General features: G+C 35.1%; 1 protein-coding gene across 1 annotated transcript in view; it reads left to right on the top strand.

Moving 5' to 3' along the window:
- CLHC1 (clathrin heavy chain linker domain containing 1) overlaps positions 1-16,885 on the top strand; it is a 40,505-nt gene that overhangs the window by 8,051 nt on the left and 15,569 nt on the right. Inside the window, exons 3-8 of the mRNA XM_047069250.1 lie at positions 839-1,026; positions 4,592-4,725; positions 6,405-6,606; positions 6,718-6,830; positions 7,928-8,012; positions 9,515-9,621. Of these exons, the coding sequence (XP_046925206.1) occupies positions 839-1,026; positions 4,592-4,725; positions 6,405-6,606; positions 6,718-6,830; positions 7,928-8,012; positions 9,515-9,621 (829 nt within the window). The remainder of the gene's footprint in view (positions 1-838; positions 1,027-4,591; positions 4,726-6,404; positions 6,607-6,717; positions 6,831-7,927; positions 8,013-9,514; positions 9,622-16,885) is intronic.

Here is a 16,885-nt window from a genome sequence, read left to right as displayed (position 1 = left end):
GTAGCAGGGATAGATAGCATTATTATAGCTTTCAGAGAAAATTATGAATTGATCACATCTATTCCCTGTACATAGAATTTGTAAACCATAAATTTATAACTTTTTTTGTTTTTTAACTTTCTTAAAATGTTTCTTATTTACTTTTGCATGGGTAATGCATACACAAGATTAACAGAAAGAAAAAGAAAGAAACAAAGAAACACAGAAAGAAAGGAAAAGAACTAGAAAACCAGTAAAGAATAGACAATGGAAAGAAGTCAGGTCCTTTTCATCTCAGACCCTGCTTTTTCTTTGCTTCTTTGCAGGCAACCACTGTTTCTATTTTCTTTTGTTATCCTTGAGATAGTCTGTACCTGTATACACCATAGGAAACCATGAATATGTAGTGGGTTTTGGTACCATTTGGTAATTGAGAGTATTAGTAGGAGCTCATAGGTTAGAAAAACAGAGAGGTAAAGGGAATCCAAGATTTTAAGGTCTGAATGAAGTCAGAAACTAAATTTAGAAATAGTAAGGGATGATAGGTAATTATATTTAAAATATCTATAATTGAAAAATTAGATCTCATATTGGTTTTAACTGACATCATAAAATGTTTGTGTTCATATTAAGTAAAGCAAAAATATTTAAGCTCACAGTATTATGATTCACAAAATACATATTCAGTAAATGTTAATTGTCTTTAATAGTCACATTTGACTGGGAATTAAAGTTTAAGACTTCTAATTGTTCATCATGTTTTATTTAAGAAATAATCTACAATGCTGTTTGCAAGGCTTTTTTTCCATCATCTTCTAGAAAAAAATTGAGTACCATAGGCAGAAAAATCACATTTCAGGTAATAGAGTATGTCACTGCATACAAATCCATTCTTACTTCAATCAAAAAAGAATATGATGACTTTATTGAGACAATAAAGGAAAGCCAAAAGACTGCATTTTGTCTTCATGGAAAACTTAAAGCTTTGGCAGCAGAGCCCATAGCATTGGTATATCACAGGAAAAGAACAATCCAACTTGAAGCAAAGTAAGTATATTAGTAAGTAGCCCAAAAGATGATATTATTTGGTTATATTAACTAGTCACTGTAACTAAAACCAGTGGTTCTCAGTCTTTGTGAATTTCTATTTAATTTAATTTTATTTGTTTTAAACAGATTTGGGTTTTTTTGGATATGGCTTTATTTATTTATTTTAATGTTTATCCATTTGAGAGAGAGCGAGAGTGCAAGTGGGAGAGGGGCAGAGAGAGAGAGACAAAGAATATGAAGCAAGCTCCACGGTCTGAGCTGTCACCATAGATCCGGACTCAGGGCTTGAACCCACGAACCATAGAATCATGACCTGAGCTGAAGTCGGATGTTTAACCTACTGAGCCACCCAGGCACCCCTCAATTTTATTTTAAAGCTATATTTTTAGGTGACCTTTCCTACCAACTTGAAATAACTAAATTTTTTACTTCTTTCAAGTGAAAAATAATAATTTTATTGGAGAATTTTTTAATATCTCTTAGGATAATTGGAGGCACATTGTAGTATTATAAAATGAAGGATGCGGATAATTTCTCCAGGTAATTTCTTATGTCGAAGATTTGATAGTACAATTTCACGATTACTGTCGGAATTAGAGCACTTAATCCTCTGAAACACAACAGTACGTAATTTGGGAAGGGATAAGATGCTTTCTTGTTGAGTAGTGTTATATTTTCAAGTGTTCCATTTGGTAAATAATGGGTACATGATTTTTATAGATTATATCAAATCATCTTGGAAAACTATGCAAAATTTGACCTCCATTTCTGGTAATAAAGTTGGCTAGATGTTGAGATAGATCTTTTTATTTGGGAAAAATGCTACCTAAAATATTTTTTAAAAATCTTTTTAAAAGTAAACAGGAAGCTGGCAAATGAGTAAGAGATTATCAGCGCGAAATTGTAATAAAAGGTAAGAGGAGCAGTAATGCTTCTTTGGCCCTGAGAGCCCTTGTTAAAACTAGTGACTATAAGCTTCAGGGGGACAAAAGACAAAGCCTAGGATCTACCCAAGGGTCCAGTCTACTGGGAAATCCTCATCATATAAAGCTGGGACATTAAAGGGCTATACCCTTGTAGAGTGAACCAGAAGTAAACTGCTCAACCCTTGGGGACTGCATAGAAAGTTGCCTTCTGTTCAGCAGAATGCTAATGAATGTGGGTCTTATTTTTAGGGTGATGAAATATTCTGGATCCAGAAGTCATAGTCTTAGAACTCTGAATATACTAAAATTCACTGAGTTGTATACAAGGGTGGATTTAAGGTATATGAATGATATTCAATATAGCTATTATAAAAAAAGGAGGATCCATCCATGGAGGATGGAGTGAGAAAGTCCTGGCTAATCAATTCAGAAGAGGGGCACCTGGGTGGCTCAGTCAGTTGAACATCCGTCTTGGGCTCAGGTCACAATCTCGCAGTCTGTGAGTTCAAGCCCTATGTCAGGCTCTGTGCTGAGACCTCAGAGCCTGGAGCCTCTTTCCGATTCTCTCTCTCTCTCTCTCTCTGCCTCTCCCCCACTCATGCTCTGTCTCTTAGTGCCTCAAAAATAAACATTAAAAAAAATAAAAAAAAAAAAAGAATTCAGAAGAGAATGCTTGTGATGAGCACTGAGTGATGTACGGAATTGTTGAATCACTATATTGTACATCTGTGACCAAATAACACTATGTTAACTATAATGGATTAAAGTAAAAAAAAAAAAAAAAGAATAATGGGACAATGTTTGAAGAGATAATGGCTGAAAATTTTCAAGACCTGGTGGGAGATAGCAATTCACAGATTCAAGAAGCCTCCAAAATCCCAAGCATTATAAATAATAAGAGATTCTCAACTAGATTTATCACAGTGAAACTGTCAAAGATAAAAAGATCCTAAAAGTAGTTATAGAAAGGAGCAACAATTAGATACCTTTGCATTAGTGTTATAACATATATTAGAATTTCATTCCTTTTTATGGCTGAATAATATTCCATTGTATGAATATACCATATTTTGTTTATTTTTTGATGGATACTTGGGTTGTTTCTACCTCTGTCTATTGTGAACAATGCCTCTGAACATTTATGTACAAGTATCTGAGTCCCTGCTTTCAATTCTTTTGGAAGTCTGTTTACTTTTAATATGCTCTTCTTCCACAAGCTTAACTTTATTGGATGAAAGCCAAAGGATGTTTTATTTCTACAGTCCCTCTTTCATAAATGCTGCAGGCTCTTACTCAGCCATCTGTAGTCACCAGGAATTCTGTATAGTAATCAGATGTAGGCAGCAGTTTTGTACTGACAAATGTGTTTTTAATTTGCCAAAAACTCTGACATTTATGTATCTAACTTATTTTAATCTGTTACTTCTTCCCTGGGCCAACATATCAGTGATAAGATAGGCAGTGAACTTCAAATAATGCTTAAAAGAAATTTATATCTACCTCTTGGTCTTTAAGATCCCCATTTCTGGAATAAGTCAGTTTTATCTCAAAGAAGTAACTATCGTTCCTCCTGCGCTAGGATCATAATTACTATGGGAGGCTGAATAATTGCCTTAAAGATATCAGGTCTTAATCCTGAGAACCTGGAAATTTACTTTATTTGGAAAAAGGGCCTTTACAGATGTTATTACATTAAGGATCTTGAGATAGGGAGATTATCCTGGATTATCCAGGTGGACCCTAAATACAATCACAAGTGTTCTTATAAAAGAGAGGCAGAAGGAGTGTTGACAGGCAGAAGGGGAGAAGGCAGTGTGACCACTAAGGCAGAGATTGAAGTGATGTAGCCATGGAAGGCCAGCAGCCCCCAGAAGTTGGAAGAGGCAAGGAACAGATTCTTCCCTAGAGCTTCTAGAGGAAGTGTAGCCGTTTGATTTTGGCCCAGTGTTGCTGATTTTGGATTTCTGATCTCTGGAACTGTGAGAGAATAAATTTCTGTTGTTTTAAGCTACCAATAAGTTTTTTGGCAATTTGTTATAGCAGCCACAGGAAACTAATACAATTATAAAAATAATTTTAATTGCAAAGGTAATTTTCAACTATTGGAAGTAGACATAGTACTTTGTGGCCAGATTATTATGTTTTACACATACAAATTTCCAGTGAGGTTGTGAATCATAGTGTAAGATTTTATTGATGCTCTGAAAGAAAACTGTTCCTCACTAGTGAGGTTAATTAACTTTTTACAGGCATTGTTTTTTTTTTTTTTAATTTTTTAAATGTTTGTTTATTTTTTGAGAGAGAGAGAGAGAGCATGAGCAGGGAAGGGGCAGAGAGAGAGGGAGACACAGAAACCAAAGCAGTCTCCAGGCTCTGAGCTGTCAGCCCAGAGCCTGACGTGGGGCTCAGACTCATGAGCCATGAGATCATGACCTGAGCCGAAGTCAGAAACTTAACCAACTGAGTCACCCAGGCGCCCCATTTATGGGCATTGTTTTATAAACCTCCACCTAAGTCCATAATGGTTCAAAATTATAATTAGCCAAAATAATGATTTAACCTGTTTTACTTTAAATCTTATGATTAAGTAACTAAATTCATTGAGAGAAATATAAGAAAGCCTTTCTGTTTTTCAGAATGAGGGTTATTGAAAATAATTCCTCACAAATTCAATTGCAAATAGACCAAATGAAGCAACTTAGGGCAGAGTATGATGCAAAAGAAGCAAAATATCACACTTTCTCCAAAGATCCTTCAAAACCTATTCCAGGTACTGTATTTTGTTTAAAATATTTAAAATTCCAACTGTTTTCAGTTATTACCTATTACACAAATTAGTATATATGTGCTGCAGTGTGTATATCTTGAAGTGTACCAGGACTTCAGCCAGACTTTACAAACAGTTTTAGACAGGACTCCAGGTTGATTGACATTGATGTCAGTATTCACTGGTTCTTCATCTTCAGCTAAGTCACATTTTAAGAAACTTTGGAGTATATCCTGGAATTCATCAGGAGTTGACAAGTTTTTATGATGAATGGATAGAAGAATTGCAAATATTCATCCTGAAGAAAAGGACGACTTTGAGAATAGATAACTGTATTAAAAACTTTTAAGCGTAGGGGCGCCTGGGTGGCGCAGTCGGTTAAGCGTCCGACTTCAGCCAGGTCACGATCTCGCGGTCCGTGAGTTCGAGCCCCGCGTCAGGCTCTGGGCTGATGGCTCAGAGCCTGGAGCCTGTTTCCCACTCTGTGACTCCCTCTCTCTCTGCCCCTCCCCCGTTCATGCTCTGTCTCTCTCTGTCCCAAAAAAATAAATAAACGTTGAAAAAAAAAAAATTAAAAAAAAAAAAAAAACTTTTAAGCGTTTCAACCAGTGTTTATCCAGAGGCAGAGTCCATAGATGGAAATTTTAGGAAGTCACTCTGGTTTCAGTAGAAGAAGCTATGTCTTGAAGACAATGAGCTGCTCCATAACATAGCATTTCACCTGAGTTTGGTTGATCATCCTGTGTTTGGTGGAAGCAGGGACTAGATTCACTTCAAATATAAAATTATGATTATCAAATTACAAATAAGGTACATATGAATAAGGAGAGAATAAGTCAAATTGATTAAATGCTGAGAGGATTCAGGGTAAGGGAATGATTAAAAATCGAGTAGCATTAATCCAGGGGAGTTTCTGGGAGAGAATTTTGAGGTTTGCCTTTTAAAGGCAACAATTGGGGGCGCCTGGGTAGCTCAGTCAGTTAAGCATCCGACTCTTGATTTAAGCTAGGGTTGGAATCTCACAGTTCATGAGTTCGACCCCCAAGTTAGGCTCTGCACTGACAGCTCAGAACCTGCTTGGGATTCTCTCTCTCCCTCTCCATCTCCCTCTCCCCACCCCCTCAAAAATAAACATTAAAAAAATAATAATAATAAAGGTAACAATTGGCCTGAATAAGAGAATCATTTTAAGTATGTGTGAGTGGGTTGTTAAGAATAACGAATACAGGGGGCAATAAGGAAGAGAGGAGTGAAGGTTTAGCAAATGTTACAAGCTTTGCATTGGAAAGAATAAACATTACCCTGGGGCTTACTATAGTAGATGAATGAAAGATTTGGCTAGAGAGAAATCTTCGGACAAAAATCCTGACTCGTTAGGCAGAAACTCTTAGTGGTATTGAGTCGCATTGATATTTAAGAGGCTTGCAAGGTGTGTCAATGAGGTCATTAAAACTTTTTAAGATACTCAGGTTTGGACAGTCTTCATTGATGATATGTTTAAAACTGCTACACATTTAAAATTGTATGCTAATTCTGTTTATGTTCTGTAAGTTATAAGTTCATGCTATCATTTTTTAATTATTTCATAACATAGTAAACTGATTTATTTTGCTAAAACTTGCTGTTTGAGCACTAGTTACCCCGCATGGTTTGGCTTGTTTGATTTGTTCCCTTTTCCCTAGGCATGACTCTCCAAGAATCCGTCAGTTTAGATGCTCTCACTAAATACTTGAAACATCTTGAAGATAAATATGCCGAAATTAAACAGGTTATGTTGAAAAAATATGTACCGGTTCAGAGGAAGGCAGATTTAGATGAGGAAATGATGGTGACATTAAAACGGAGAGATTTAGCTGAAAATTTAAACAAAGAATTACAGTTTCGGTATGAAGATTGCTTGTATATTTTTTAAGTTTGAAGCTTTTATTTATGTTTATTCTAATATTGTATTTGATTTTAGGTTCAGTGTATTGTTGATTTTTTTTTTCTTTGTAGTCATCAAAGACTGCAGATTATTTCAAATGCACTTACTTCATGGGTAAAATCTGATATGAGCAGCTCATTTCAAGATTTCGTGGAGCAAATTCAGAAAACTAAAGATTTACATGGTAATTTATCTGTATTTTTTAATTACCAAAAATAATGGAAAACATCATCTTTTCCCCCAGAAAGCTAAAGGGTGATGACTTTTCTAGGCTAAGTTTGAAGAAATAAAAAACGTACTTACTTCTGTTAGCTCTCTATTACCCTATGGGCTTCTTCCTTCAACAGCTAACACATAATTGGTAAATAGAGGATGTGGTAAGCCAAAGGGAGAAAGCTAAAAATGTACCTGATAATAAAGGAGAGAGGGACAGGGAGGCCACTCATTTTAAGAAGAGGTTGGTGCTGGGGACACCTGGGTGGCTCAGTCGGTTAAGTGTCTGACTTCAGCTTAGGTCATGATCTCACGGTTTGTGGGTTTGAGCCTGGCATCAGGCTTTGTGCTAACAGCTGGGAGCCTGGAACGTGCTTCAGATTCTGTGTCTCCCTCTCTCTCTGCCCCTTCCTTGCTCACACTCTGTGTCTCTCTTTCCAAAAATAAATAAACATTAAAAAAAAAAAAAAAAAGAGGTTGGTGCTGTTGGGGCACCTGGGTGGCTCAGTCAGTTAATAGTCTGACTTAGGGCACCTGAGTGGCTCAGTTGGTTGAGCGTCCAACTTTGGCTCAGGTCATGATCTCACAGTTCTTGAGTTCCAGCCCTGAATTGGGCTCTGTGCTGACAGCTCAGAGCCTGGAGCCTGCTTCAGATTCTGTGTCTCCCTCTCTATCTGCTCCCCCCCTCCCCCACACTATGTCTCTCTGTCTCTAAAAAATGAATACATATTTTAAAAAATAAAAATAAATAAATGAACATTAAAAAACTTAAATAGTCTGACTTGATTTCAGCTCAGATCACGATCTCATGGTTTGTGAGTTTGAGCCCACCTTGGGCTCCACGCTGATGGTGCAGAGCCTGCTTGGCATTCTCTCTCTCCCCCTGTCTCTGCCCCTCCCTCTCTTTCTCTCTCTCAAAAATAAATAAACTTTAAGAAAAATACCCCAAAAGATGAGTTAATTAGAAAAAGAAAAAGAGGTTGGTGCTGTTAGAAACCATAGCATTAAGTTGCTGACATTTTCTATTGATTGATCTTAAATATTCTGTGGTACTTTCAATATTTACAGGTGACCAAGGCATTATTGAGGAACTGCTTGAAGATGATCCAGGCAAGGCAAAAGAAGCTGAAATTTTGCTTTCCTACATTGAAAGGCAAATATTAAATAAATAAATAATTTTAAAAATATTTAAGTAATCTCTACATCCAACATGGGTCTTGAACTCACGACCCAAGATCAAGAGTTGTATGTTCTTCTAAATGAGCCACCCAGGCACCCTATGAAAGACAAATTATTTTAAAAGCTTTGGTTTTCCTTGTGAAAATGTTATCACGTTTATGTAATATTTATTTATTTATTAAGTAAATACTTAATATTTATTAAATGTGTAGCACTTATTTAGCATCTTGATGAGTTATAGTCTCTAGATTTTGTATTTTTACAGTTTTACTCTACTAAACAAATTAGAAAATAACCTAGAATTTAAAAAATTCTTTATGTAAAAAATATTAGGTTGGTAGTCTAGGAAATTTTTCAGAGGATATAGGTGACTTGAGTGTTGATTTAAATTTTATGTATACTGTATTTTTTTTTTTGCATTTCCTAACAATCAGTCTGATGTTAACAAAAATTTTTTGAGAATGTCTTCTTGAGTCAGATTATCCTAACCAATTTAGTCATTTTTTTCCCTCATCATTTCCATCCTATGATGTTTTAAAAAGGTATATTTCTCCCTCATACTTAAGTTATTATATAGTGCATAATAGAGGCTTAAGGAGATCTAAGACTTTATTCTTTAAGAGGTTAATTCATAGCCTGTGAGGCCAGTATGTAAGGAACATATGTAATATTCCTAGTTTCATATGTTAAATAATTTTTAATTGTCCTATTGATGTGGTACAGAGAAGGGGCAAAGATCATTTTGGGACAGCACCAAAGCCTGTTTTATTTCCTTACACTGTATGCTTCTTCAAGTCTACCAGCTTTAGACATGAGGGAAGAAACTTTGTTGAGGCTAAAAGTTTTATGTATTTTGCTCATTAGTATGACTTTGGTCTTTCTCCTCTAGGGTTTCAAATTCATTTGCAACACTGTAAATCCTGTTTGCCATAGTTTTGTTAATTGTGGGGTAAGGATTGGTTTGAAGACATTTTACCCTAGGAAGAGTAGAGGCTTAAGTTATCTGAACTATTATTTTTTCTTCTTGTGTTAGTCTCATATTTAATTGGGAGTCTGATTCGTGGCAGAGCAACATAAGCTTCACCTCTTGATCTCCAGTTCTGCAGCTATTGTGTTTCAATTACTATTTCCCCTACGTTGAGTCTCTAAGCAGATTGCCCTTCTTTTCCCAATATCTCTTCGTCTAGAGACAACACAAGAGAAAAAAATCTGAGCCCATTGTAAATTCAGTTCAAGTTTTTTCCATTTTCTGTGTCTTGCAATAAGTACTATAGGAATAAAGTACAGGGTAAGGTTCAAAGGCTGTAAAAAATGACAGAATATTACAGAAAGAAGTGAAAGGGCATCTTTCAGAATGAATGAACGTAGTTATAGTTTTTCTATATTACTGTGTTTAGTCTGATATAGATATTTCTAATCATTTCTTTTTTGTGTGTACTATTTATTATAATATATAACAAAATTCAATGGTTGTAGGTTCAATGAATTAATGTTGCTTGGTGAATATGAAAAGGCAGCTTGTTTTGCAGCACACAGTCCTAGAAGAATTCTTCAAAACATTGGGACAGTGAATAAATTTAAGGGTAAGCACTTTTCTTTGAACCTTATGTATGTATGCAAATTGCATTTTTTTACCCTGATAGAATGGAAAGAGTATTGAAGTGGGGACTAAAGAGCTAGGCTTCCAGCCCTATCTCTTCCATTTACTGTTTTTTTAGCTGTCACATTGAAGAATATGATTAGTTTTTCTAAATTAAATGAGGAAATATTTCAAGTATACAGAAAAGTATGAAGAAATATACAACAGCCATGTACTCACTATCAAGATTTAGTAAATGTTAATATTTTGTCAAATTTGCTCTAATTCCTTTTAAGACAGCTTTGTTGTTATAAATTGACATATACACAACACATTGTACATATTTATAGTACACAATTTGATAAGTTTTGACATTTGTATCACCCAAAAGTTCCCTCATTGCTCTCAGCTATCCCTCTCTGATTCATCCTCACCCCTCCCATCTCCTTCTATCTGGCCACTTCCCCTTAGTGGCAACTGTTAGCCTGCTTTCAGTCACTGTAGATTAATTTGCATTTCCTAGAATTTTATATAAATGGAATTACAATAGTATGTGATCTTTTTGACTGACTTCTTACATTCAGCATTATTATTTTGAAATTCATCCATGTGTTGTGTCTATCAATAGTTCATTCCTTTTTATTGTTGAGTAGTATTCCATTGGGTGAATACAAATCCTTTATCAGATATATGATTTAAAAATATTTTCTCCCAGTCTGTGGTTTGTCTGTTCAGTCTTTTGGAAGTATCTTTTTAAGACAAGTTGTTTTTTTAAGTTGATTTATTTATTTTTGAGAGAGAGCACATGTGCACACATGAAAGAGAGAGAGAGGGAGAGAACAGGAGTAGGGGAGGGGCAGAGAGAGGGAGAGAGAAAATCCCAAGCAGGCTCTACACTGTCAGTGCAGAGCTGGACATGGGGCTCAATCATACGAATAGTGAGATCATGACCTGAGCAGAAATCAAGAGTTGTATGCTTAACTGAGTGAGCCATCCAGGTGCCTCCTAAGAAAAGTATTAAATTTTGTTGAAATCCAATTTGTGAATTTTTTTTCTTTTATGGATCATGCCTTTAGTGTTATACATAAGAAATCTGTGTCTAATCTTCAGCTTTTAACTCCTATTATTATTTTTTTTGGTAAGGATTTTATGGTTTTAGGTTTACATTATGATTAAGTTTGAGTTAATTTTAATATGTGATGTAACATATGGGTCAAAGTAATTTTTTGGCTTATAACTATCCAATTGTTCCCGGATAGTTGACTTTTTCCACGTAATTGCTTTCATATCTTTGTTGAAAATCAATTGTCTATATACTTTTAGGTCTAATCTGTTTTGTTGATCTATTTGTTTATCTTGATGCTAATACTACACTGTCTTGATTACTGTTGCTTTATAGTAAGTGTTGAAGTCACAGAGAGTGTTAGACTTTAACCTCTGTTTTTCTTTATCAAATTTAATTTGGCTATTCTGGTTCTTTCATGTTTCTATTTAAATATTTAGAATCAGATTGTAAACTTCACAAAAAATTTGCTGGGGATTGCATTTAATCTATAGATCAACTTCAGGAGAATAGACACTGAACAATATTGGTTATTTGGTTCAATGAACCCATAAACTTGGTATATGTCTCCATTTATTTAGTCTTCAAAACTTTCTTTCATCAGTATTTTGTAATTTTCAGTTTTCAGGTCTTTTTTTAACATTGAAAATTTTAGTATTTTACTTAAAAATTTTCAGATATCCATGGGGCGCCTGGGTGGCTCAATCGGTTGAGTGTCCGACTCGATTTCAGTTCGGGTCTTGATCCCAGGGTCATGGGACGACCTTGCATCAGGCTCTGTGTTGAATATGGAGGCTGCTTGAGATTCTTTCTCTCTCTCTCTTTCTCTCTCTGCCCCTCTCCCCCACTTGCACTTTCTCTCTCTAAAATTAAAAAAAAAAAAAAAAAAAGTCAGGCGTCTTACAAATACCCAGGTACTCTTTCTTTGGATGTGTTCTGAAATTGGTGAAGTCAAAAGTGATATTAGTACATTCCTAAGGTTTTTTTCTCTTCTCCCCTTGACTGGATCTGTTCAAAGTATGGGTTATAAGTTTTAGTAGAAATCAAAGCTTGCAATTAATACCCAAATAGGTGTAATTACCAGCAAAATTGGAAAACAGCCAACTTTTATTACTTTTCTAGGCATGTGGATCTTATGCTGAGAAATTCACCAATATTAAGAAAAAAAAGAGAAATTCACCAATATTAGACAGGTGGCACTTAACTGAGTATTGCTCAGAATTAAAAAAGTCCTTTTAGGGGTGCCTTGGTGGCTCAGTTGGTTAAGCTTCTGACTTCGGCTCAGGTCATGATCTCACGGTTCTTGAGTTTGAGCCCTGTGTCAGGCTCTGTGCTGACAGCTCAGAGCCTGGAGCCTGCTTCAGATTCGGTGTCTCCCTCTCTCTCTGCCTCTCCCCTGCTCACACTCTGTCTTAAAAATGAATAAATGTTAAAAAAAATTTTTTTTTAATTCTTTTATTTTAAAACTAAACTTTTTATTTTTTTTTATTTAAAAAAAATTTTTTTTTCAACGTTTATTTATTTTTGGGACAGAGAGAGACAGAGCATGAACGGGGGAGGGGCAGAGAGAGAGGGAGACACAGAATCGGAAACAGGCTCCAGGCTCTGAGCCATCAGCCCAGAGCCTGACGTGGGGCTCGAACCCACGGATCGCGAGATCGTGACCTGGCTGAAGTTGGACGCTTAACCGACTGCGCCACCCAGGCGCCCCAAAACTAAACTGTTTTTAAAAGATGAGATGCTCAGAAGGAAATACGGAGGTATAAATACAGGAGAGATATACTCAATGGAGCTTATAGATACAGATAATTTTTCTAATTATTTTCATTTTAAATGGAAATTTTTGATGTCAAATATATACAGATTGTTTTTCATAAAAATTTCCCAAAAAACCCTTTAAATTCAACAGTTTGAAAAAAATGTTCTTTTATGTTTATCAGGACACAAAAATTTGTTGCCATATACATAATGCATATGATCATATGTATTTACAGAGATTGCTTGATTGTGAATTGTGTGTAAATGGCCCATCTTACATTTTTGCATGCACAGTTTTCAATATTTTATCCCAGTGGATGTAGCAGTGTAATTTTATAGTTTTTATTCAGTGAACTCAAAGTCAAGAAACCATTCCAACAATTATTTACAATTTGATAACTGATTATGAGGTCATGTTACCATGCAGAAGTGAATGATGACATTCTGCATTTTGGGTATTAAACTTAATTTTATAAGTCTGAGGTTTAAATTGGTGTTTATAAAAGTAGCCAAAGTCTAAATGTAATGACAGAAGAGGTTTCTACCATAGAGCCTTTGTAGTTTTGTAAGGGACACAGGAACAAAAAGAATTACATGATTTTTAATCTGTGTTTAGGTCTTATACATCTTTTGTCAGATTTATTTTTAAATATTTTATATTTTTTATATTATTATAATTTTTATTTCACATTCCAAAGTTGTTTGTTGCTAGTATATAGAAATACAATTGACTTTTGTGTATTGATCATGTATTCTGTGACATCTTTAAACTTATTTATTAGTTCTAATACTTTTATTGTATATTCCTAGAATTTCTACATAGATAATCATGTCATCAGTTAAGAAAGAGTTCTACTTCTTCCTTTCCAGTATGGATGCCTATTATTTCTTTTACTTGCCTTATTGCACTGGCTCTTCCATTACAGTGTTGAATAGAAGTGGTGAGAGCAGATATTATTGCCTTGTTTTTGATCTTAGAGATAAAGTATTTAGCTTTTCATCATATTAGCTGTAGATTTTTCAACGTTGATGAAATTCCTCTCTATGGTTGGTGAGAATTTTATCAGGGATGAATGTTAGATTTGCTAAATACTTTTTTTACATTTATTGAAATGATTGTGTGGTTTTTGTCCTTTAGCCTATTAATATAACTTACTGTGTTCCTGGAGAAAACTCCATGTTTTTGAATAATTTTACTATAACTACAGAGTTGTGTAACATTGCCATAACTTAATTTTAGAACATTTTCATCCTTCCAAAAATAAATTTTTAACCGTTAACTCCTCATTTTCTACCTCCTGCTCCCTCTCCAAACCCTAGGTAACCACTAATCCACTTGCTGTCTGTATGGATTTCCTTATTCTGGACCTTTCATATGAATAGGATCTTGCAAAACATGTTTTTTTGTGATTGACTTCTTTCCCTTAGCATAATGTTTTTGAGGTTTGTTCTTGCTGAACATGAATATTCCATTGCAGGATATATACTGCATTTTGTTCATCCATTTGCCAGTTGATAGTAATTTGGGTCGTTTTTACTTTTTGGCTATTATGAATAATGCAGCTATGAATATTTGTGTACAAATTTTTATGTAGACATTTGTTTTTATTTCTCTTGGGTAAATTCCTAGGAGGGGAATGGATGGCTCTATGGTAACTTTGTGTTAACGCTTTTAGGAACTGCTAAACTATTTGCACTATTTTTCATTCCTATCAACAATATATGAGGATTTCAATTTCTTCACATCCTTACCAGCACTTATTAATGTCTGTCTTTTTGATTATAGCCTTGTTAAACCATGTGAAGTATCTTATTGTGGATTTGTTTAATTAAAAAAAATTAATTCCAGATAGTTAACAAAATTGTTATATATTAATTTTGAGTGTACAATATAATGATTCAACAATTCTATGTATTACTCAATGCTCATCAAGATAAGTGTTCTCATTGTGTTTTTTTTTTTAATGTTTTTTTTTAATTTATTTTTGAGACAGAGCATGAGCAGGGGAGGGGCAGAGAGAGGGGGAGACACAGAATCTGAAGCAGGCTCCAGGCTCTGAGCTGTCAGCACAGAGCCCGACGCGGGGCTTGAACTCACGGAGTGTGAGATCATGACCTGAGCTGAAGTCAGACGCTAAACCGACTGAGCCAGGCAGGCTCCCCTCTGATTGTGGTTTTGATTTGCATATCTGTAATGACTAACAGTGTTGGCATCTTTTCATGTGCCTATTGGCCATTTATTTATCTTTGGAGAAATGTCTACTGTTTGCCCATTTTAAAATTATGTTATTTGTGTTTTTATTATTGAGTTGTGAGAGTTCTTTTTACATTCTGGATAAAAATCTCATATCAGACAGATGATGTGCAAATATGCTCTTCCAATCTGTGGATTTTCTTTTCACTTTCTTGATGGTGGCTTTTGAAGCACAAAAGTTTTTAATTTTGATGGGGACTAATTTACCCTCTTCTCTTCTATGGCTGTGCTTTTGTTGTTGTATCTAAGAAATCTTTGCCTAACTTAAGATCATGTGTTTTCTTCTAAGAGTTTTATGCATTTAGGTCTGTGATCTACTTTGAGTTAATTTTTGTGTATGGTGTGAGATAATGGTCCAGATTCATTCTTTTGCATATAGATATCTAGTTATCCCAGCGCCATTTGTTGAAAATACTGTTCTGTATCCACTGAATTGTTTGGCCCCTTTGTCAAAAATCAATTGACCATAAATGTTTAGAGTTTATTTATAGACTCTTGATTCTGTTATATTTCTCTAGATATCCATCCTATGTCAGTATCATACTATTTTGATTACTGTAGCTTTGTAGTAGGTTTTGAAAATAGAAATGTGACTCCATGTTTCTTTTGATTAGTATTAGCATGGTATATTTTTTCCCATATTCTTACTTTTGATTTATTTGTATCTTTGTATTTAAAGTCATTGTCTTCTACATGCACCCCAATGTTTATAACAGCATTATCAACAATAGCCAAACTATGGAAAGAGCCCAAATGTCCATCAACTGATGTGGTATATACATACACAGTTGAATATTACTCAGCTATCAAAAAGAATGGAATCTTGGGGCGCCTGGGTGGCGCAGTCGGTTAAGCGTCCGACTTCAGCCAGGTCACGATCTCGCGGTCCGTGAGTTCGAGCCCCGCGTCGGGCTCTGGGCGGATGGCTCGGAGCCTGGAGCCTGTTTCCGATTCTGTGTCTCCTTCTCTCTCTGCCCCTGCCCCGTTCATGCTCTGTCTCTCTCTGTCCCAAAAATAAATAAAAACGTTGAAAAAAAAAATTAAAAAGAATGGAATCTTGCCATTTGCAGTGATGTGGATGGAGCTAGAGTATATCATGCTAAGTGAAATAAGAGAAAAATACCATATGATTTCACTCATGGGAATTTAAGAAACAAAACAGATGAACATGGGGGAAGGGATAAAAAAGAGAGGGAAGCAAACCATGAGACTCTTTACTATAGAGAACAAACTGAGGGTTGTTGGAGGGAGGTGGGCAGGGGATGGGCTAAATGGGTGATGGGTATTAAGGAGGGCACTTCTTGTGATGAGCACTGGGTGTTATTTGTAAGTGATGAATCACTAAATTCTACACCTGAAACCATTTTTACCATATGTGTTAACTAACTAGAATTTAAAATAATAACTTGAAATAAAAATAAACAGACCAATAAATAAAGTCAGTGTCTTCTAGGCAACATATACTTGGATTCTACTTTTTTTATACACTCCGACAATCTTTGCCTTTCAATTGGAGTGTTTAGATCACTTATATTTAATGTGATTATTGACATGGTTGAGTTTTATTTGTTTTCTATTTTTCTTATCTCTTCTTTGTTACTGTTTTTCCCTCTTTTTCTGCCTTCTTTTGGATTAGTTGAATTTTTTCATGATTCCATTTTTCTCCTTTGCTCATTATAAGCTGTAACTCCTTGTTGTTTTATTTGTTTGTTGCTTTAAGGTTTATAGATCATAACTTTTACTTCTCATACTCTACCCTTATGTGATGTTATACCACTTTATGTATTATATAAAACAGTATGCTTCTAAATACTTACATTCATGGGATATACCATTTCTGGTCTTTATTCCTTCGTGTAGATTCATATTTCTATCTGGTATTATTTTCCTTCTGCTTGAAAGACTTCTTTTAACATCTCTTACAGTGGTCTGCTGGTGGTATATTCTTTGAACTTTTAAAAGTTCCATGTGGAGGCTCTTAGGGAGATTACATTGCATATTTCTCTCCTACCTTCTGGGTGGCTATTGGCAACTTTTGGCATTCCTTGGTTAGAGACACATCATTCTAATCTCTGCCTCTGTTTTCATATAGTATGTAATATTTAGTTATTACCCACAATGAAAGTTTAATCCATAAGCATTAGTTAAACATTATCAGTACATAATTGTAGACTGAAATTTTTTGAAAATGCA

Source organism: Lynx rufus, unplaced genomic scaffold (genome assembly GCF_022079265.1).
Source record: "Lynx rufus isolate CCGP_SWC_20201006 ecotype Redwood Valley unplaced genomic scaffold, mLynRuf1.p SCAF_8, whole genome shotgun sequence".
In the NCBI taxonomy this organism is placed as follows: Eukaryota; Metazoa; Chordata; class Mammalia; order Carnivora; family Felidae; genus Lynx; species Lynx rufus.
This window is presented reverse-complemented; position numbering and strand designations above follow the sequence as displayed.